Consider the following 23,421-nt stretch of genomic DNA (forward strand, 5'->3'; position numbering starts at 1 on the left):
CGCCCTATCATATTTCCCTGAACGAAGGAGAGAAATCCCAGTTTTTTAATACAAAATTCTTGCAGTAATGAGCCAAGAAACCAAACTTTACTTATTACCTAATTCCATTATAATAAAATCTAACAAATTCTGTGCTATTTAGTCTATCATATTCCTGATAAAGACTAACCTAAAATACTGTGACTTCTCAAATATCCGACATAAAAGATACTGTTGATAGCAAAGGATGAATTGTAAAAGCATCCACCAGTGGATGTTGACTGCGTCATATTAAAAAATGGTAGGAAGGGTATTTCAGGCAATATAATCATTTGATCTCTATTGTGTGTCCTTCGTTTTATTCATCTTTTAGCTGGTAGGAGACTTGAAGCTCTGGACTCCACAAAGACAAAAGCCATGAGGTTGATTGGTAAAAATGTTGAGCTTCAAACTTGGAATATCGACCAGTTGCCATTTTATCGGTATTCTATATACTGTGTTATGAAGAATGTTCGCCAGAATTACACCAAATATATCCCCATCTCCTTTCTTCCATCGGATGACAAGATGCATAGATTTACGACACCCTTGCACGGTTTTTTTATATTTGTACCCCCTATTTTGTGTGGGACAGGGACTATTCAACATTATTTAATTTTTTCACATATTTTTTTTTTATTTTCATTATCGTCTTTCATACATCATATGATCTTTCGTTCTTTTCATTCTTGCCACAATTCTTCTGTCTTTCCCTTGCGCTCTGTAACGACTTTCATACATCCCTCATTACTCTTTAACATTTTTATTATTTTGATTTTTGTTGTTTAGTTTTTTATTAGCTTTTATTTCTATCTATTACTATACTTATTATTTTTCTACAGAGTAGGAGGAACTCTTCTTTGGTTTTTTCTTCTCTTATCAGGGAGGCTATTGATTCCTCCCTGATTTTCACACCAGACCGGCACTCGAAGTCGAACAACCCCTTGCACGGTTAAAATTCCTTCCACCCACATTAAGAATTTTGTTAATAGTTTTATAGTGCGAAAAGTCAAGGTATGGAGCAAACTACGTGGGTCGTTGTTTTCGGCCAATTATAACTCAGGAGTCTTCAAGACAAGACTGAATAGGTTTCTTCTAGGCTAGCATATACCATTGTATCTCGTCATCGCTTAAGATATGGCGATACAAAGGTCACACGCTTCGCCTATAAACAATAAAATAAAAAAAACTCTGACATACCCGGTTACGCGGGTGTACCTATTGTCAAGGATATTTGCCACTAAGCAGGAGTGTGTAAGGCATGAATACTGGTGGCCCGCCGACAGCAAAAATAATACATACTCTCGTACATTCGAAAAATATTGAATTCTATTCCTTTATTATTATCAATTCTTTATTGTCTTTAATTACCTATACTTCTGTCGGCCGGCGCGCCATCAGTTCATGATTTGCCCGAGTGGCCCCTAGTTTTAATAAGTCTGTGCAACCATGGTGTAAGGATTATTATGTTTTGGAGTGTCAACAAAAAGTTAGCAAATCCTTCATGCGTCTGGGTGTAATCTTGTTATAAAGTTCCACAAGATATCTTAGAACTTCCATTTCTTATTTTTAGTATGTAATTGAGTTTTATTATGTTATTAAGTTATGATGGTGGTCGATGCGTGGAACTTAACTTGACTTATTTACATGATTGATATTAAAATGTACACATGATAAATTGTTTAATTTTGTTTAAAATAGCAACTGTTGAGGTTCTGACCCGCTTTTATGAACAGATCAGCGTTCCGAGCTGGAGATAACTTACTACTTATGATGTTAAAATAATCCACGTTACAAAAGCGCATGTAAATGACTCCTTGAATAAAAACATTTTGAATTTGATTTATTATAGCTAGTGAAATTGTTCTTTTCGAATCTCATTATGATCTTGTGATGGTAGTATACTAGGCCGTGGCTTGGTGAAGATGTAAAGAACCTGTTGTTGCTATATTGGAAGTTCTAATGAAGTTATATCGCAACAACACAACCACCGAAGACAGCTGCGAAAACTCTCAACTCTAGATGTTCACGATGCTCTTGCAACTCTTTCAATGTCATCAAATCATCAGACCTTCATCTGCAGAGTCGGCCTCTTTTCCTTATCATATTGTCTCTAGGTGATGGACTGAGTTCACCTATTATTTAGTAGTTAGTAGTTTCAGCAAATAGAAATCCACTGCAAGGAGTAAACCTCTCTCAAAGATTTTGTAAAAGTTGGCGATCGCAGTGTGGTATGATTCGTAGAGGTCGCTGCTGCTCATCATCTGGAAACATTTTTGTGAACAGAGGTAATCCTATATAACCATTGCACAAAGTGTGAACTAAATAACATTGTATTTCGAGAAACGAATTGGCGACCTGCGAATGCAAGTCTAAGTCCTCTACAGCTGGGTTATAGCTGCTTCTATCATTTATATCTCTCAATATGTAACCGGCCTATGCCCATTTTACCTTTCTCTCTCGTGTTCAAAACGTGCCTGTTTCCATGTACCGTTGACAAGTTTTGTATTTATTCTTTTTATACAAATAATTAAAAAAATAATAATATATTAATTATTTTTATCTATCACAATAAATGCTATTTACGTATCTTACAAAAATTAACCCGTGGGCACATCGATGGGCACGTTTTAAGCGAAGTCCACTTCCTTTGAAGAACTGTCTTTTTTGACGTGTGACTAACCTTCAAGAACGATGCAACGGATAAGACACTGACTAACTTCGACACAATACGACGTGCCATTTGATATGCCGCACGACTGTCGACTGTGTTTGGTGGTTTATAAATATTAATTTCTTTAATATATATGAACAATTCGTATAGAACAGCTGAAAGAAAATTTTGAAGTTTATTTATTTTAATTCTCAATATATATGTAAGTATTTTTTTAAAAACCATAAATCATTTAATTGTGTATTCAAAACATTACTGGCAATTCATAAAATATCAGGTATAAAAAAATAAAAAAGAACGAACTCAACGATGATAGAGGAACAAAAGAAAAATTGACATATCAAAATGTTTAAAGCATAATTTGACATGATTTTTATATAAAAGTGAACATGTAGCCCTATATTTTAAAAATTTACAACAAAAAAAAACAAAGTACAAATTCATAAGTATAAGTAAACAGACAAATTCGAATATAAGTTGCATAGATAATTATGAGTTTACAGATATTGAAAAAAGACGTTGGGCGTGTGATCATCACGCTAGAGAAATGTGAGTAATATATAGCGATTTTATTTTGTATTTAATGATAAAACAGTAAATACATTTTCATCATCGTTTCACCAGTAGGAACGTTCACTAATAGACATAGGCTTTACTTGTAGATTTCCAATAAAACCTGGAGAAACCTTCCTGCATCCAGTGTCTTTATAGAACATGATATCATCAGTAAGAAAAGGACCAATATTTAGCCACTTCCGCACATGCAGTGGTAGTCGTGCAACAAATTGCACCGCCCGCCAGCCCGCTGATAAATGCATATGCAAACAATGCGAATTACACAACTGCCACCGTAAAATCACTCAACACGTGTTTCACCCCTCCACGGGGTATCTTCAGGAGTTATGTTACACTAATCGGTGTTATCACTTTGTTGCACGACTACCACTGCATATGCGGAAGTGGCTAAATTGGTCCTTTTCTTACTTAGGATGGACTTCCGCAAAATAACGCCTGATTCCATTAAATATTAGATATTTAATCTAATTAGAAATTAATATCATCAGCCCTGCGAATACCGATTCGTTGTTCTTTCCATAACTTCAACGGCCCAGCGGCATAAAAAAGTATAACGTAGTAGTAAGTAAACGTATTTCAGAGTAATTAAATTTATTACTTAAAAGATAGTGTCATTATTCGTCAACTTATTATCTATTTTTTGAATCTGTTTTATTTTTAACTCTACTCTGCTTCGCAAGGTCTTATATTTGCGGAGAAACTGGAAGAAACTCCACAACAACACATATTTTGATAAAATTCAACACAGATATATACATGTACATTTTATCAGATGTGCCTAAATGAAATCAAAGTAATCAGACTACACCACTGCCAAAGAATCTTATTATTTAAATATTCGTTTATTGAGTGAAAAGCTTTTTTTTGTCAATTTATATGTCAATACAGTAAAAAGCTCCTAATTCGCGGATTTAATAAATGCGACCCTATTCCTATATTCGCGGCTCTTAATGTCTTTATCGGCGGATCTAATAAGTACATACATAATAATAAAAGGATTCCAATAGATATCTAACCCAATGTCCTTTGTACACGGACTAATAAAAAAATTAAATAAGTCTTTTAACTTAGCCTAAAGTATATTGTTAAATGTCTTTAACATAAGCCGCCTTCCCCGCGATTGGTGTTTTTGGGAATGTAAACAAACAATAAAAGCAACCTTATTGTTCAGAGAATAAAGTAAAGTGTTAGGGTGTAATTAAAAGATGTTTGTAACACTTGATCAATTTATTTAACGCACGAACAAATATTTGTTAACACTTGAGGGCGAGTAAAAAGAACGTGCATTCGCCGTGGGATCCTGGGGCGCACTGAGCTCCGCGACCGAGCGACAGCGGGCAATAGAACAAAGCTGCGCCTTTGTTGTTTGAAACAAAAGGTCTGCGCCCGCGTCACCGGTGCGTGCGCGTGCCCACTGCACTACGTCGGCACACTAGGCTCGCCCGTCGGCTCCGCTCGCCCACAAAATCTTACACCAATTATTCATCCAGACATCACATTAGCGCATCTACGACTCCCACAGTACTCCCCCGCTGAGACCGAAGGTTACTGCGGTCGATAGTGGTCTGGAAAGCGGACAGTACGTCCCGATTTGGTTTTCCTTACTGGAACGGTTTCTTCTGTCAAAGTGGGGTTGATATTTTTAGGAACGGAATTGGCTAAAGTCGGAATCTGCTCGGTTCTGGTTTGTGGTGTCGTGTTGTCATCTCTGGTCATATATGCTGGTTTTAGTCGATCTATGGTAACGGTGGACTCTCTGTCGTTAACAACTATCTTAAAGGTTTTGCTTCCTCTTTCTAGAACTTTATAGGGACCTGTATATGGTGGTTCCAGTGAACGTTTGGCTGCATCTTGCCGAAGGAAGACGAACTCTGCTGTGGCAAGATCTTTCGGTACGTAAAATGTTTTCTTTCCATGTCTGCTTGCAGGTTCAGGAGACAGCCGAGCCATGTGGAGACGGAGTCGTGATACGAAGTCGGTGACGTCAGGAGAAGCCTTGTTAGGTACGAAGAACTCTCCTGGTAGTCGTAGTGTTTCGCCGTAGACGAGCTCAGCTGCTGAAGCTTTAATATCTTCTTGCCAGGCTGTGCGGATCCCCAAGAGTACTAACGGAAGCGCTTCGGTCCATCCAGTGTTTTGATGGCACATGATTGCAGCCTTCAATTGACGGTGTAGGCGTTCCACCATGCCATTGCACGCAGGATGATATGCTGTAGTAGGGCGATGCTGCGTACCCAAGATGGACGTCAGGTTGCGGAAGAGCTCACACTGGAACTGTGTACCCCGGTCAGTAGTGATGCGATGAGGTACACCAAAGCGAGACACCCAGCCAGCGATGAAGGCGCGGGCGCATGTCTCTGCCGTGATGTCTGGAAGTGGATATGCCTCAGGCCAACGAGTGTAGCGATCGATGACCGTAAGGCAGTACCTGTAACCGCACGAAATTGGTAAAGGGCCCACAATATCCATGTGGATGGCGGAAAAACGTTGAGAAGGAAGAGGGAAATCGGAAATAGGGGATTGGGTATGCCGGTATATCTTGCTTTTCTGGCAATCTGTGCATTCTTTGGCCCACTGCCGACAATCTTTTTGTGCTCCAGGCCATATAAATCTTTGAGTGACAAGTTTTGCTGTCGCTTTTGCGCCTGGATGGCTAAGTCGATGTAGAGCGTCAAAGACCAGTTTTCGGTAAGAAGGTGTTACATATGGACGTTGGTTTTGAGTAGAAACGTCGCAGAAGACAAACGTTTCGGAATCAGGAGCTTTAATCTTTTTTAAGTTGAGTGCGGAACCTCTCTGTATCAGTTCTTTGAGTTCTGGGTCTGTATCTTGTGCTTTGGCGAGTGCTTCATAATCCAGCGTTTGTGTTCCAATTTCTTCCATGCGTGAAAGCGCGTCCGCTACGACATTCTGGCTTCCTTTAATATATCGGATATCCGTTGTAAACTGGGATATGTAGTCAAGGTATCGGAACTGTCTGGGAGAACATTTTTCGCGGTTATGGGAAAAGACAAATGTCAACGGTTTATGATCTGTATAAACCGTGAATGGTCTTGCTTCTACCATATGTCGAAAGTGGCGGATGGCGTCCTATATAGCTAACAGCTCACGATCATAGGGGCTATATTTTTTCTGTGCTGAAGTTAAGCGTCGTGAGAAGAAAGCGAGTGGTTGCCAACTGTCATCAAATTTTTGCTGAAGTGCTGCTCCTATCGATGTATCCGATGCGTCTGTGAACACAGCCAACTGCGCGTCCGGCGTAGGGTGAGCAAGTAAAACTGCGTTTGAAAGACTGGTTTTGCAGGTGTTGAAGGCTTGTAACATCTCTGGGGTCATCGTAATGGTCTGCGATCCTTTTGTCTTAGGTCCTGATAGCACGATGTTGAGAGGGGCTTGAAATTCTGCTGCTCTAGGTATGAATCGGCGGTAGAAGTTGTACATGCCAAGAAATTTGCGCATTTCTTTCACTGTAGTTGGAGTTGGGTAGTCCTGGATAGCTTGCACTTTATCAGGAAGTGGTTTGATGCCCGTTGCACTGACTTCATGTCCAAGAAAAGTTATATGCGTCTTCCCAAACTCGCATTTACTGGTATTGATGAGCATACCATATTCTGCCAAGCGTTTGAATAATAGTCGCAAGTGTTGCAGGTGAAGGGCTTCGTCTTTAGAGGCGAGTAAAATGTCATCTAAGAATCCGTAGCAAAATGGAAGATCCTTGAGCATTTCATCCACAAACCTCTGAAAAGTTTGTGCCGCATTTCGTAAGCCGAAAGTCATGTACGGAAATTCGTATAACCCAAAAGGCGTAGTGATGGCAGCTTTCGGTATATCTGCTGCGTGTATAGGTATTTGATTGTAAGCCTTGACCAAGTCGATTTTTGAAAAAATTGTGGTACCTGCCAGCTGTTGCGAAAAGTCTTGAATGTGGCGTATCGGGTATTTATCAGGAATCGTACGTGCGTTGAGTGCCCTGTAGTCACCGCATGGACGCCAACCATTGTCCTTCTTCGGTACGAGGTGAAGTGGGGATGCCCATGCACTTTCAGATCTGCGCGCGGTACCATTCGCCAACATTTCATCGAATTCGTTCTTGGCTATTATCAGTCTATCCGGTGGGAGTCTTCTAGGTCGGCTAGACACAGGTGGACCTGGTGTCGTACGAATGTGGTGTTTCGTACCGTGTTTAACCTCCCTCTGCGTGCCAGCTGGACATGTGATAGCGGGGTACTCACGTAAAAGTTGGTGGTAGACGGTGTCTCCGCTAACGGCTTTGATTGATGAGATGACATCTTGTTGCTTGACAGGTGCACCGCTTGTTGAAAGTGTAGTCAGACCGTCAATTAAGCGATTATTTCTCACATCAACCAATAATCCATAAAATTTGAGGAAATCAGCGCCTATGATTGGTCTTGACACGTCCGCTATTACAAAACGCCAACTGTACGCTCGCCGCAATCCAAGGTCAAGTTTCAAGTGGATCCAGCCGTAGGTTGCTATTGAGAACCCATTTGCGGCATAGAGTTGATAGCTTGCTTTAGAACGTGCTTGATTCAATAGCGACCGTGGAAACGCGCACACTTCTGATCCCGAGTCTACAAGATATGGCGTTTTCGTTGACCGGTCTGTGACAAATAAGCGGACTGTTTTGTACGGGCAGCCGTTAGCCGCTATTTCCGGCTGCCACTTGCGTTTCCCTGCACGACGAATTTGCACGGAGTCGTACATCGAGTAGCCCGTTCACCAAATCTATTGTGGTACCAACAAAAATCTGGGTTCTGTTGTCTGGGGCGTGAGCGCGAGCGCGAGTTGCGGCTATGTTGCCTATTTTGTTGTCCATTATCACGCGAATTAGATCTGCCGTACTCACGTGATCTAGTCACTTGCCCTCGTAGTGATGCAACTTCTTTTGACAGTTCTGCTAGCTGATACATCACATCCGTCATTGATATGCTGTTGTCGGTAGACGCCACGATATGAACTGCGGGTGCTGGTACAATCTCGTACACCCGGTCCGCCAGGTCAGCCGCTGTTTCCAATGGCGTATCTGCCTGTGATGCAATAATTGCTTGCACGTTGTGTGGCAACCGACTACTCCATAAAGTGCGCAGGAACGAATCTGGTACAGCAGGGCCAGCCAGGGTCTGTAGGTGCCTCAAAAATTGAGAGGGCTTCCGGTCACCTAATTCCTCATGCATAAGCAGCTGCTTTAACTTCTTTTCCTGGGAGGCTGACAGCCGTTTAATCAGCTCCGTTTTCAACTTGAGGAATTTGTTTTCTTGCGGCGGGGCTATTATAATGTCTTTCACCTCAGCGGCATATTGCTGTTCCAGTTGGGATATCACATGGTAAAATTTTGTTGCATCAGATGTGATTCCAGAAACCTGGAATTGGCCTTCCACTTGTGCGAACCACAGTGTTGGTTCTTCGGGCCAAAATGGCGGTATTTTAACACCAACTTTAAAAATGCTGACCGCTCCGTCTGCATTGCGCTCTCGACTACCGCTTCTTGATTCCATCTTAATGCTTGTTGCGTTCACGTCGGGGTCACCAGTAAAGTGTTAGGGTGTAATTAAAAGATGTTTGTAACACTTTATCAATTTATTTAACGCACGAACAAATATTTGTTAACACTTGAGGGCGAGTAAAAAGAACGTGCATTCGCCGTGGGATCCTGGGGCGCACTGAGCTCCGCGACCGAGCGACAGCGGGCAATAGAACAAAGCTGCGCCTTTGTTGTTTGAAACAAAAGGTCTGCGCCCGCGTCACCGGTGCGTGCGCGTGCCCACTGCACTACGTCGGCACACTAGGCTCGCCCGTCGGCTCCGCTCGCCCACAAAATCTTACACCAATTATTCATCCAGACATCACATTAGCGCATCTACGACTCCCACAAAAGTATATTTTGGAAGATAAACGACATAGCAAAATTCATCGTAAACATAAAAGAGTTATTGGAAAAACTGAAGCCTCACACATTGAAGTCATGCTGGAAAAACTAGCCCGCTCTGACTGCGGAAGGTGACGAAGAATCTGCACGTTCAAACTATGACATGTAGACAAAGATTATCAAAATAAGTTTTATATTTCGTACATTGCAACACTTTAACAATCGAAGAACGTACACTAGCTGGTTATAGTCCTCTTCCATAGATGTACAATAATACTAATGGGAAGCGACCTGAATCTTATGTTTTCGGACGAAATCAACAAGGTTGTCTGTCCACCTAGTGAAATGAGTCAAGATATAAGAATGATTTTATCATGTTACCCATAAATATTATTTACGCTAGAGGTCTCTTCTTTTATTTTTTCTCCACAAAAATATAAATAAATCTGACTTATACTTGTCTCTCATTTCCATCCAAAGGCTGTTTGGTAGAGATACAAAAAGACCGCCTATTGTACCTCTACATGAATTTTCTTTTTTTTAGATATTACGTATGGTGCAAAATAAAGTGTAAATAGATAAATAAACTATTTACTAACTCACTAACACAAGGTGTTTGAGTTAGTACATAGTTGAAAAGGTATATGAAACACAAAGCAAATTAAGATTAAGGCAAAATTGAAAATGTAATTAAAGAAACAACAAATTGAAATAGAACACGCTGTATAAGTGATTCTCTGTATCAGCATTTGCGATAGTATGTAGAATATTATATACAGAACAGATTGCCTTTGGAGCAGCTGCTGAAGCAAGAGTTGCGTAGAAAGTCCACCTATCAAGTGGATAGGTGGCCAAGATCATCGGAAAATGCTGGGTTCAGTCAGCTTCCGGCTGGTCTTATTAGAAACCTTTGGGGGGGGGGTCTATGTCCAGCTGTCGACTTCCTATGGCTTTAATAATTACGATGATGAAGGGGTTAATAGGGTTAGTGTAAGGAATTGTATATAAACTTGCGAATCTAAATAAATAAGTATTGAACGGATTACTTCAAACTAATTAGCAAGTAGTTTAGTATGAATATAAAATAAATGTTTGTGGGTAAGATAAGATAGATAAATTAGGAGTCACAAAATAATTAAGAAAAATTTTAAAGGTCATTTAAATTTCTTGGTTTCAGTGCCTCTAAGTAACTTACGATACTTCGGAAGAAAGAAAAAAGGCGGCTCTAAAGACTCCAAAGTCGATGATGCCAAATGTGAAAAATGTAGAAAAATAATTGAACGAACGTTTGGTGCCAGCGATGGACCAGTACTATGCGCGGACACCGGCAAACGGGACGAGGAGAGGCTGGAGCAGAAGCTTGAAGCAATCGTAGAACAACCTCTGGTCGAAGATGAGCCAAAAGAGAAAGGTTTCAATGTTCAGCCGAGGCTGCTGGGGCAAAAGAAAGTCATGTCGCCATTCGACTATGGATTACAGAGAAATTTCGACGTCAACAACCTGACGAATTTCGACGACATCGCGTGCAAGCTGATGAACGTGCCTCCGAAGGAAATAGACAGCAAGGTATTGGAGACCCAACATCCCAAGCAGCCGGAACCGGAAGTGATCGAGCGGGTACAGGAGACCTTCCAATTCATGGACGCCGAGAATACCGAAATACTCGAAGACAACGTCGCTTCCGTATCCACGGAACTGGATGGTAAAACATTGGAAAAAGTATTATATTATGACAACGCTGCAGAAAATATATATTTTGATGAAAAGTTCTCCATGCTGCCGCAGACTTGCTTCAGGCATTACGAGTTGAACTTAGAAGACCAGACTTTGTCGAAAATCTTTCGCACTGAAGAAACCAAACCGATGATAATCGAGACAGAAACTCCGGCTCCAGACGAAAGACCCACCAGAGAAATGGTTGCAAGAAATTTTGACAACGAAAATGTACGCAATCAGTTCTTGGCGTACGAGCTGACGCTGGTGTCTCTGCCGCCAGCTGAAACCTCCATCTCAAGTAAAGTAGACATACCGCCACAAAACCCGAGAGGAGACAGCGCATTGAACGAATCGACCGCCATCTCCTACAGAACGTCTTCCAGAGCTAGAGAAGACGAATTGAGAAAACGCGAAGAATACAGAGCGAAGTTCGTACAAACCACCCCAGATTACTTTAATAAAAAATATATTTCTGCAGTTTTACCTCCATCGCCCCCTATACAAAACTTCCTTACGCACCCTGATGAATTATTGACTGCGATTGACCCAATGATCAAGGAGAATGTGAACGATGACAACGTTCCGCTGTCCGAAGTGCTGAAGAAGGTAAGACTGCGGAACAAGATCGAACAGGAGCTCCAAAAGAAACAGAAGAAGGTAGATCTCAACGCGTTCATGAGTAAATCTACGTGTCTTCCGCCGTTGGACCTCCGTCCTCGTACGAAAGTTCTCTCGAACCCTTGTCCCCCTGTCAGGAAGGATCCTTGCCCTAAGAAGAACCCATGCCCTCCAAAACCATGTCCTTGCCCACCGCCCAAGAAGGATCCCTGCAATCCTTGCAAACCGCCTCCTCCTTGTCCTCCACCCTGCCCTCCACCTTGCCCTCCGCCGTGCCCGCCCCCGTGCCCACCTAAAAAATGTGGAATGTACTCTGGGAACAAATTTAAAGACACCATAACCTTAATTTTGTGTGGTTTTAGCCAAGTTAATAGAAAGGGATATGAACAACCATTACTTCTGAATGTAAACGCGGTGATAAACGACGCTGACTTCAGAAATTTCGCAACCACAAACGGACCAAAACTTCACAGAAGCCCATCGGGGTTGAAGGAAGAACAGAAGGCAATGGAGAGGAGCGTGGAAGAGATGCACGCTAGGAGCTTTGAGCCGTGGTCGCCAATACCTTCCTGGCCGATGCCCAAAAAGGAAAAGGAGAAGCGCCTAGTCTGCCCGCAAGAAGGCTGCAAACTACCTAAAAAAAGTGACCCTCCTTGCAAAGAATTACCTTGTTCTCCCAATGCGGCTGACCGGAAACCTAAACCTTGATCTATGACATGAGCATTGTGACGACAAAACTTTATATCCTGTGCCTGAAATCAAACCATAATAGACGTGTTAAATAAAGACTTTTTGATCCATTTCGAAAAGACTTTTACTGTCACATTTTCCATTACTATACAAATTCTTGATTTGCAAAACGTTCACACCTATTTATAACATTAGACTGCTACAGAATTATTAACGAAACTACAAGATGAAACTAAAGAATTAATGTTGAAGAATCAATTTGGTTTTAATTTGCCGCAATCATTGAATATATTAAGTGAAAACAGATTCCAAATTCCTAAAATAGGTAGCTAGTAAATTTGCAGACTTTTCATAGTTGAATTTATACAAATGTTTATCCAAGACAACAATGAAATAAACTTAGATATGTTGATAAAATCTAACTCGCTGTCCAGAGCAAGTAAAGATCTGACCTCTTCAACTAGTTACGCCCAATTCTGTCCCACAGATAATGTGATCGCTTTTATGCCCACATCTGGCAGCCACATTGTCGATAATACCACGCGTCCCATAACTTTTAATTATATTCTAAAAAAAAAACGTAACGTTCATGCTCCATATTCCTGGCTACCACGGACATATTACTTTTTAGTGAAAATATTCATGTGCGTTCGAATTTCAATTGTTATATAGCGGCTGCCGTTTCTTAACCCTTAGTAGCCTGATTTACGAAAGTGATTTTTTTTTAAATATTACTGTGTTTGCTTGAGGGTCTAGATGAAGGGAAAAATAGATTTTTTTAAAAAAAAAGCCAACCTATGAAAAAAAACTAATAGTAATGTGAACATTCGGTTTAAAAGATTGGTATCAAAATTGAAACTCTAGGTTATTAAGGGTTAAGAGCCGTAAATGTAAATATCGCAACCTCGATCATTCCAACATCTTCCCCGTCATGGAGTTAAAACAGATACATGCTCTGGTGGTACCACACATCTACCTGGAAATTATACACACTAGTGACTTTTGCTTCAAAGAATTCAAACATTTGAATTAGAGGCCATCAGTTACGTAGCCGAGACCATTGCATTCTATTCTGAATTGTAAACAATCGCCAAACCTTCCTAAAATATTGCAGACAGCTTATAGCTAAGGTAATAAAAAATAAAACTAAATAATCTTTGGAACAGTAAAGAAAAATAGTTGCGTTACAAAATAAATGATCAAAATGTTTGATACAAAAATAAAAGAAAATAAAAACTATAAGCAAAATTATTACAATACAGATAAAAAATATAGCAAAATAAAAAATATAAAAAAGCAGTCCATGAGGAAATGATGAGAAAAAAGGTGATGCATGAAAGATAAGATAAAGGAAAAAAGAGTTACGTGTGAGAGATATTGAGACTGACAAAAAAAGAGTGATGAAATAATAAGAAAAAAAAAGTGTTTAAATTATTTAGTAAAAAAACTTTACTTAAGACCCCAAGACAGGTGTTGTACGAGAGGTTCCGCTATTGGACCATTTAATAAAATAATTGAAACAGTCTCTGTAAATATATAACATATGCAACTTTAATCACAAACAGCAATCATTTGCCTCGCTATCAAAAAGGAACAGATGCTCCGGTAGTAACTGCATATTGTGTTCAAATTAGTAAAAGTTGCCCCAGTGAACTACGTTCTACAATTGTTAACAGTGGATCCTGAGTGATGTGTCTATCTATGCGTTCGAAGAAGAAAGTAGGTCTAACCACTAATGCAGTTAGGTGTTTGATGAAATTTGCAGTTTCTTTTAGTTTTAGTGGACAGTGTGTAGATGGCGCTGTTTAAGCCTCTAATAGCAAAGTTCGAAGTATCCTTTGGGAGGCCTGGCTTACACCGCTAGCGTCCATATAAACGGTCTTGGCCGAGCTTAGATCGCTCCATGAAATGATCTATAGCAAGAGCTTCCGAGGTAACAACTTCGACTGTAACTGGAAACCCGTTAAGCGGAATAGAAGAAAAAGCAAAACATTAATGTGAAATAAATAAAACGAAAATAAACAAAATAGAAACTAATGTAAATAAGCAAAAATTGTTTAATTGTGAAATTAAATAAGTATTAATTTAGGATTTTATAAATTATAAATGAGATTGTATTGCCCTGTTTGAAGAGAGCGCGATGCCCCCAATAGCAAAGCTATAAAAGCAAAAAAAAAAACGAACCCCGTTTAGCATTCCTACTCAAGAGCGCCCAAGGTGCTAATAAATGTCCGACATTACTGCCACTTCGGAGAGTGTCAGTGGAAGAGATATAGAGTCTCATACGAGAAGATACGGAGAAGAATCAAGGCAGCTCGAAGAACCTCCCATCTTAAAAGATAGTGGACACATACAGTGGTGACATTGCTTATTACAATCGAAATTTTGTGCCGTTTAGCATTCCTACGCAGGAGCGCCCAAGGTGATATTAAATGTCCAACATTACTGCCACTTCGGAGAGTGTCGGCAGAAGTTACTGAAGCAAGGGCGGCTTAACTTAAAGTTCAGGGTGTGCAATGCACACGGGCGCCGCCGTCTCAGGTGGCGCCGCGGCGTTCTCTCGTCTCATCGCGTACATACGTGGTATAACTAAGTTTGAAGGTCATCAGGGAGGCTTATAGTATCATGATGATGGTGATGAAATATAATAAAACAGTAAGTATAAAAAAAAATATTTTTATTAATTTTAAATATATATAAATGATTTAAAAATAGATTACATAGTTACGATTAAATCAACAGTATGTTCATGCAACAGTCACGAGGGTTTCGGCATATGCATATCCGTGAGGGTTGATGACGGTGCATCCATAGTAACCACTATCAGACTTCTTCGCGCTGGTGATCTTGATATCAGACACCGTGCGGTTAGCGTTACTGGACTGTTCTATAACCAGGCCCTCGTTCTTGGAGATGGGAGTGCCGTTGTGACTCCAGGACGCGCTCGCTGAAGGTACAGCGAGGACCGAGCAAGGGATCTTAACCTCCTCTCCCTCCTTCACAGATAACTGAGTCGGTGGCTTCTTATCAAATACTGGAGCGCCTGTTGAAATTATAACATTAATTATTCTCTGTGACTAAACATGAACAAGATTAAGTAAGAGAAGGACTAATATAAATCTACTTCCGCTATATATCAGTCCTTTTCTTACTTACGATGGACTTCCCGCAAACGCCTGAATCTATTAGATATGAACAAGATTGAAATGTTAAACCTTTAATATATAAATAAATAACTTTATTTTGCGATAAATTTACAACAGCTCTGTTCGTAAGACGTAGGTTCTATCTTAAATTAGGTATTAGTATAGGTAATAAGGTGTATTATAATGTACAATATATCTTTAAAAATGCCAAAGAAGCCAGTTTACTCAGTTAGGTAATAAAATTGTGTTATACTATCTTTCATTGCGTCTTACAGTCCGAAAAAAACATGTTTATGTCTCTCTTATCGCTTCAGAAACTATTCGACTTTTATTACCTTTTAAAAATATTTTAAATGAAAATATGTAAGCAATAAATATTTTACACAAAGTCCACTGAGAATAATTGGCTCTAGCCATATTATATTCGTCGGAAAGAGTTAACATTGGAAAATGTATCATTTATCTAATTGGTTATTTACAGCGAGGTAAGAATGCGTTTACATCCATCTATTCTATTCGCACGTTGGAGATTACTAATTACTAGTAGTACCTCACTCTAAGCCTCATTCACCAGCTCGGAGTTATTCTACGTGATCTTATAAAAGATGAGATATATAGGCAAACGAAAATAATCGATATAGCATAGCAGATTAGCAAATTGATGAGGCAGTTGACAGATCACATCGGAGATCGGGTAATCGATGTGGCGTCAAGGTTCTGAAGTGCAGAATACGAATTTGCAAGCCCAGAGGTACTCAAAAGGTAAACCTTGTCAAGGTAGTCGGAAAACCCTGGATGCAAGCAGTTAAGTGGACGCTGTGATGGAATGATGATCACACCTTTTAAAAAAAGTAGTTCAGTGTAAACGCATCTTTATAACAACCATCAGCTGTCCCTTTCAAAGTGTATACTTACTGACAACAGTCAGGAACATGGAGTGGTGTTTGGGTTTCCCCATCTCGTTGTCAACGTTGCAAGTGTAAATTCCCTGATCGGTGAGCCAGGTCTCCCTGATGAGGAGACGCTTTCCTTTGCTCTTGTTGTAACGTGTGACGCGGTCTTTCGGGGAGTTGTTCACGTCCTGGCCGTCATGGAACCAGTCCGGGTGTCCAAGAGGGCTGTTGAATAAAAAAATCATAAGTTAACTTGCGGTGCAATTTACATGCAATTAACATTAACGTGTTACTGGCTACAACGGTAATATAACTCTTTTTTTTTAAACTTATCAAACATTTTCGAATTTAAATTCGAATGCTGATTTGAATTTGGAAGCCATCAGTTGTAGCTGCTGCTATTGCATCAGGTCTGTATTATAAATAGTCTTTGTAACTATATATACAACTTCGATCACCACAGGCCATCATTATCCTCGCTGTCAAGGAGGAAGTCACTCGTGGTTGATCGATAACTCACCTCCATCTACTAAACGCGTATATATTGCAAAAGAGAGCCAGATGAGCTATTTATGGCATATGGCTGCAAATATTCTTAACAAATTTATCTTTAAAATCGGTTAAAAGAGATCAATATTCTACACTGAGTTTCCACAATATGTTTATTGTGGGTTATGATAACATTTTGTACATTTGCAATATTTAAAATTCTAAAAGATTAGGAAAGCTCTTAGAGTATTTAAAAGCATCTTGAAAAATTGACTGTACCAAACATTAGACTGCAAATTAGATATATATATATATATATACAATAAATGAAAATTTAAATGATAAGAATCCTTAACAGTGATGTCGCCTGATTATTTTCATATAGGCTATATCTGAAAAAGTGTATATGAATAAATCTGCACAGTTAAACTTTATTAAAATACGTGTAGTTGTGGAGTTTCTTCCTGCTTCTCCACAACTGTATAACACCATGCGAAGCAGAGTGGAGTCAAAAATAAAATAGATTAGGGTTCCTATGTTGAAAAAACGTATTTTATCTGTATCTATATAACATGAAATATTCTCTTCGATGTTTTAGTATTGACGTACATCGAAACTTGCAAAGCTTGTCCCACTGACTGGATGTAGCCTGCTACTAGTTTGTACTAATTCTTCAACCATAATGATGACAGAGATACTCCGTGAATAAAAATAGCTCTCGTAATTGATCTGTGATTCATGATATATAAACAAAAGATAAATGTATAACAATTACTTGAGTTTCCATTAAATTTACATATTAAAAACATATTAACATATATTTAATAGTTACTTAAGGAAAATCGATTTTATTATTTCGATCGCGTAAAGATAGTCAAGGTCGTCGCTTATCGCCATTTTATTGTTTATGGCGACAAACAAAACAGAACCGCTTCATTTGAATTTATGTTAACTTGTTTTTATTTACATTTAATTATGACACGACTCAAGGTTACATATAGCATTGTAGAGCTTCGCTGTAAGATCGAGTCTCATAGGAGAAAATACGGAGAAGAATCTAGGTAACTGACGTAGCTCTAAGAACCGCTCATCTTAAAGGATAGTGGACATATATAGTGGTGACATTGCTATATCAATCGAAAGATTGTACCGTTTAGCATTCCTATTCAAGAACGGCCAAGGTGCTTTTAAATGTCCAACATTACTGCCACTTCGGAGATTGTCAGTAGAAGAGATATAGAGTCTCATACGAGAAGATACGGAGAAGAATCAAGGCAGCTCGAAGAACCGCCCATCTTAAAAGATAGTGGACAGATACAGTGGTGACATTGCTATTACAATTGAAAGATTGTATCGTTTAGCATTCCTACTCAAGAGCGCCTAAGGTGCTATTAAATATCCAATATTACTGCCACTTCGAAGAGTGTTGGCAGAAGTGACTGAAGCATGGGCGACTTAACCTATAGTGCAGGGTTTGGAATGCACACGGGCGCCGCGGCGTTCCCTGAGACAGCTAAGAGCATCGTCTTGGACCATCATGGTGCAACAAAGATATGACAGAAACGGCCAGCCAGCGCGGTGGTGGCAGTTATCAAACGCAAGCGCCCTATGGGCGGATTCTTTTTCGAATATTATTGCTTAGTTTCGCAACATAAATGTGATACAGGTATAAAAACAATGAGTGTTATTCTGTCGTAAGAAGAAAGGCTGTAACTGATACATAGAGAGATATAGAGTCTCATATCAGAAGATCAGGCAAAGAACCAAAGTAGCTCAAAGAACTGCTCATATTAAGGGATAGTGTACACATACAGTGGAGAGATTGCTATTACAATCGAAAGATTCTCGAGTGATGACCAGGAGTATACGGGAAGGCTTTCAAATCACTGGATACAGCCATACGTGACGCTCTTTGAGGGAGACCTAAGCGTAGAAGATGTCTATAGACTGATATATGAGGGCTATGTTCGGAGATTCGCTTCGAGATCGAAACAGAAATTAGGAGATTCATAGAGGAACCAAAGTTACATTTAGTTCAAAGAATCGCTCGTCTGAAGTTGGGAACAATGAACCAGTAGATGATGCGTGGGCAAGCCAATTTCGTGGACCGATGACGTAGCCAAGATCGTGGGAAGTTGGAGAATGCGGCCAGCGTAAGATGAGAAGTTCTATGCCTTTCAATTATTTCCAATTTACATTATTCTTGTATCGTATTAATAAATAATAATATTGTTTTATTTCGCGGTCATGTAGAACACAGAATGTCACCCATCAATGCGATAAATTTAATCTGTTGTAATATATTTTAACGCATATTTGCAACGATGTATTATGTAAATAATATTATGTACTATTTGTTTCGATGTGTTTAAAGGGAAATTATTATTATTTTTTTCTATAGTTTATAAGGGACATATGGAAATGTTATATATTAAAGAAATTTCAATTATTTATCTGTGGTAAAGTTTTTTTTTTGGAATTGTTAATGACATTAACAACGGTAAAATTAATAAAATCGATTTTTAAGTTGTGGTATAACCCTCACTTATTCTTTAATTATACTAACACCTTGTCATTAGTACAGTAAATTATCTCTAGCAGAGGTGTCAAACTCGCGGCCCGCAGGTCGATTGCCGACTGAGATGATATTTTTTTTAAAAGTATCTTAGGCAATAAAATTTCTATTGAAATGTGAGAGATATTAGAGAATAGGCGTCAAGTATCACAACGTAAGTAATAATTTAACTTGATAAAGTAGAAATATATGCTTCTATGAACATTGACCTTTTTGGGGGCCTGGCTAAGGTTAAGCATTGTTTATTTTTATTGGCCCAGGTCAGCTGGACAGTTTGAGTTCGACACCCCTGGTCTACAGCTTTAGAAGTGTAAGCCACGAGGTTTTGACAGAAATTTGTTGCTAAAAAATAAAAAAAATATATACTCACATTCCTCCAAAGATGCAGTAGAGAACAGTGACTTCACCCACTTTCACAGTCAAGTTGGGACTGGCATACTGCTCTACAACTTCGCTGTAGTCATGACCCTTATTAGGTTCCACACCCTCGAGGTAATGTTCTGCGAGTACCACTGGCTTGGTTGTGGCTGGTGACGAAGCTTGGCACACGTATTTGAAGTTATCGAAGGTGTCTGACTTGTCGATGCTGGAGAAATAGAGAGTGCCGTCGGGGGCAACTGTGTAGCGGGAGTTTGCTACTTCATTTGACACGCTGGGGTCGCTCTCGAACTGGAGTCTCCACTCGATCTTGGGCTGAGGGTAGGAGTCTGGTATTGGGCATTCCAATTTGAAGGGTTGTCCTTCGATCGGCTTGTGCCTCTGGACTGTTACTTTGGGAATGTTGATATAGGCTTTCTTGACTTCGATGAGACCGGTGCTGGCAACTCCGTAGTCGGAGATGGCAAAGCACTGGTAGTGACCAACGTCGCTGGCTTTCGGGGTTAGGAAGACAAGGCTACCTTCACCTTCGCGTTTGACCACGTTACCGTGGCCGCTCCAATCGAACGGCTTACCGTCCTTTTGCCACGTGTACCTGTAAAAGAATAAATATAAGGCTCTCTCGCTCTATATGCAATGCAATTCATTTTCAAACTTCATCACGATTTTAAAATCGTTTATACTGTAACTCGATTTTTGAACGGTTTCATTGATTAAACTTAACTTATTAAATTAAATATTTTCGTATAAATACAAACGTTAATTTATATTGCAAATGATATAATATAACTTATAAAGTGATACGTTACATACATAACAAAGTAGCGCTGACACAAGCGTTTGAAATACAAAATTCTGTATTTAACATTTGCGTTGCTGTTGATTTTAAAATTTATTTTTGTATTAAAATAATTTATAAAACCGTTATACGAATACAATGATTTTAAAAAATATATTAATATTGTGATTTTATATATTCGTGTAAATCTCCTGCAAATTAATATTATTATGAACGTTTTTATTAAATTTATGAAATAACGCTAACAATAGTATACAAAATTAAAAAAAAATTATGTTTATAAAATAACAAACGCAGATAAACTGAATTGAAATTTGTATTTATCTATAGTCTTATTATTGATTTATAAATAAATACACATAATATTACATAGAAAATTCGCTGACAGAAATATATATATACATAATCACCGAACCTATTGATCACTGACATTTAATTTATAGTGAAGATGTTTGTACATACATGAATATAACATGTTTATTATTACAGTAGTACTCACGTCACTTTTTGGGAGGGAGCGTTGGTACTGCATGGAAGGGTGAAAGGTTGAGGAGGATCCAGTACCGCGAAGAGGGCGGACGTTGGCGACTCGGCGAGGGTCGGTGCTTGTTCAGCTGGTAGACACGCTCCTGAATCCATCGAACAAATAAAATTTAATTAAAAAGAGTTAAACAAAAATTTAAGTACATTTCTCGCTTATACGAAATACAGGCCATGTAGGGTTGGCCATTAAAAGCGAATTTGTAAATGTACAGCGGAGATAAACGTGAATATTTATTTACAGAGTAATTTGTCAAAGGTGTCAAAGACGTGAATGTAATAATCGCTTGTATAAAATTATCCCTCTAAAATATGTTACGTTAATAATTTTTTTTATATTAATATGCCACTGGTTAATAACTTTTGCTTGTTAACAATGTTTACAGGTATAGGTAGTAAAATATAAATCATTTTATAATGTAATAAAACGATTCTAAAAACACTTTTTATTTCTGTGTTACTTTATGTATTATATCTGAAATCATTTTCATTCAACTTTGTTATGGGATGTACCAAACATTATTTTATATAAAATCAGCTATATATTCACACTTTTAAAACTTTTACACCTATGATAAATCATACTGTTTGCTCGTTTTAACTGAACTAATCCAGTTGATTCTAAGTAAACTCAAAGTATATAATGCATAGATAATATATAAACTTATATTTCTGACATCCATTCATGTCGAATAAATTTTAAAGAAAAATAATTAAAAGTAAATAAAATAAGTGCGATATGTGTCTGTCATGAATTATATATAAAAAAAAACTTACCCATAGCTGTCAAAGCTGCTAGAGCAGCAACGCTGCTTACGAAACCCATTTTGAATGTTCTGCAGATAAACATTGATACGTAAAATAAAATTGAATACATTTTTAAATAACAGAAAATGTTCATAAAAATATTTAAAATGTAATTTTATATTCAAATAATAATATAAAAGCATGGAAATTTAATTTAAAATATTAATACATCGTTTTCTATTTTATATGTGGTTAAATAATTTATTATAAATATAATAAAAAAATATTCTATTGACATTGAAAAATATAATTTAAAATATACAAAAGATTATAATTATAAATACGAATAGATCAAATAATAATTATTTTAATTTGAAAATGGAATAGATTGACATAAAAATTACAAATAGGATTCTATTAAGATAAAATATAATTTCACAGATTATTTAAATTAATTTATGTTATAAATTATCTATTAGATTTTATTAAAATAGAAAAAAAAATATATGTTTCGGTGCAACGTATATTACATAAATAAAAATAATTTAATAATATTAATATAAAGCAATAATACATAGCGTTTAAAAACGATCTGTTTCTGAACGTACCTCGCGTCTCTCGCGTTGGCGGGAAATGCACTGATGCAACGTTGGATGGGAACAGCAGTTTATATAATGGCGGCCGAGTCATCAGCGGGACGTCTTTGGTTTCGATGTAAAGTCCCTCGGCGTGAACATACGACCTTTACACATTTAATATTATCCTCACAAGGTATTGTCGATTAATGGCGTTAATAATTTGATGCGATGTATACAGAATACAAATATATGACAAAGTCAAAACACCAATTATTTTCGGTACGCATTTCTAGATTTTTATAGAATTATAATGATACTAGAGAGTATTTATCCTTATGGTACGTGATTGTGGCTATCTATAAAGTCTCATGATAGAGTTCCAGAAACTGTAGACGTGTGTATCATATATATGAAACAGCCATATCTCACAAACCCTGAGTAGATTTCTACCCGTACCTTCTAGAAGGAGGTTTTAGTCTTATTCAAAATATTTTTATTCAGGTAGGCATTTACACGTATTTTTGAATCGATTATCGAATTATTTAAATATTAAAAGCTACCACAGACTCGGAATGCTGATCTACCAAAAAACCGTCTAGAAACTCAACAGTTGTTTTTTTTAAATGAAAATTAAAAAATGTTTTGATGTATACACTATATAAGAATGTAAATAAATCAACAAACAAAATTCACACATTTCGATCAACTAAAAACTCTTGAACATTATTAAAGTATATTTCTAATAATATAATTTTAGCTATAGATTTAAAACTGTAGTAAAAGAAGGTCTAAAATATCTTGTGGAACTTTGTTATATATGCGAACATTCAGAACATAACCTTTGGATTCAACATTTTGAACATTATAGTGCTCATGTAATAAATTGTTGATGTTCCAGCCCATAGACGTTCTTTGCAAGGAATAGATCTTCTCCTAAAATATCTAAGGAGGACATACAATAATCGCTACGCTTGGCAGACAGGTTGGGGATCGCAGTGTGGTATTATGGTACGCAGATGATGCTGCTGCCCATCATCTAGAAACTTGTTAGTGAGCAGTGTCAATCCAATGTAATCGATGCACAAAGTGTGAATAAT

The 23,421-nt window shown here is 38.2% G+C and overlaps 2 protein-coding genes across 2 annotated transcripts; one reads left to right on the forward strand and one right to left on the reverse strand.

Annotated features, from left to right (window-relative positions):
• The first annotated feature begins 3,183 nt into the window (after positions 1-3,183).
• Positions 3,184-12,257, forward strand: LOC137926442 (uncharacterized). The gene is made up of 5 exons (XM_068770041.1): positions 3,184-3,241; positions 4,534-4,812; positions 5,069-5,160; positions 5,444-5,684; positions 10,333-12,257. The coding sequence occupies exons 1-5, from the start codon at positions 3,184-3,186 to the stop codon at positions 12,195-12,197; spliced, it is 2,535 nt and encodes an 844-aa protein (XP_068626142.1). The 3' UTR covers positions 12,198-12,257.
• Positions 12,258-14,841: 2,584 nt separating this feature from the next.
• LOC137926158 (hemolin-like) lies at positions 14,842-21,104 on the reverse strand. The gene is made up of 4 exons (XM_068769713.1): positions 20,959-21,104; positions 19,653-20,255; positions 16,241-16,443; positions 14,842-15,222 (listed from the first exon to the last, which is right to left on the reverse strand). Exons 1-4 carry the CDS (start codon positions 21,096-21,098, stop codon positions 14,927-14,929), a joined length of 1,242 nt encoding a protein of 413 aa, XP_068625814.1. The 5' UTR covers positions 21,099-21,104; the 3' UTR covers positions 14,842-14,926.
• Positions 21,105-23,421: the final 2,317 nt, after the last annotated feature.

This window comes from Battus philenor, unplaced genomic scaffold, assembly GCF_028537555.1.
Source record: "Battus philenor isolate CCGP_79_NKW_IND1 unplaced genomic scaffold, ilBatPhil1.0.hap1 SCAF_29, whole genome shotgun sequence".
In the NCBI taxonomy this organism is placed as follows: domain Eukaryota; kingdom Metazoa; phylum Arthropoda; class Insecta; order Lepidoptera; family Papilionidae; genus Battus; species Battus philenor.

Excerpts from the sequence above, each read along its gene's own strand:
- LOC137926442 (XM_068770041.1), top strand. The coding sequence starts at position 3,184 with ATGAGTTTACAGATATTGAAAAAAGACGTTGGGCGTGTGATCATCACG. Across the intron at positions 5,161-5,443 it reads TGCTGTGGCAAGATCTTTCG|GCGTTCCACCATGCCATTGC; the intron begins GTACGTAAAATG and ends TTGACGGTGTAG. Across the intron at positions 5,685-10,332 it reads GAGTGTAGCGATCGATGACC|TGCCTCTAAGTAACTTACGA; the intron begins GTAAGGCAGTAC and ends TCTTGGTTTCAG.
- LOC137926158 (XM_068769713.1), bottom strand. The coding sequence starts at position 21,098 with ATGGATTCAGGAGCGTGTCTACCAGCTGAACAAGCACCGACCCTCGCC. Across the intron at positions 20,256-20,958 it reads GCTCCCTCCCAAAAAGTGAC|GTACACGTGGCAAAAGGACG; the intron begins GTGAGTACTACT and ends ATTCTTTTACAG. Across the intron at positions 16,444-19,652 it reads TACTGCATCTTTGGAGGAAT|CCCTCTTGGACACCCGGACT; the intron begins GTGAGTATATAT and ends TTTATTCAACAG.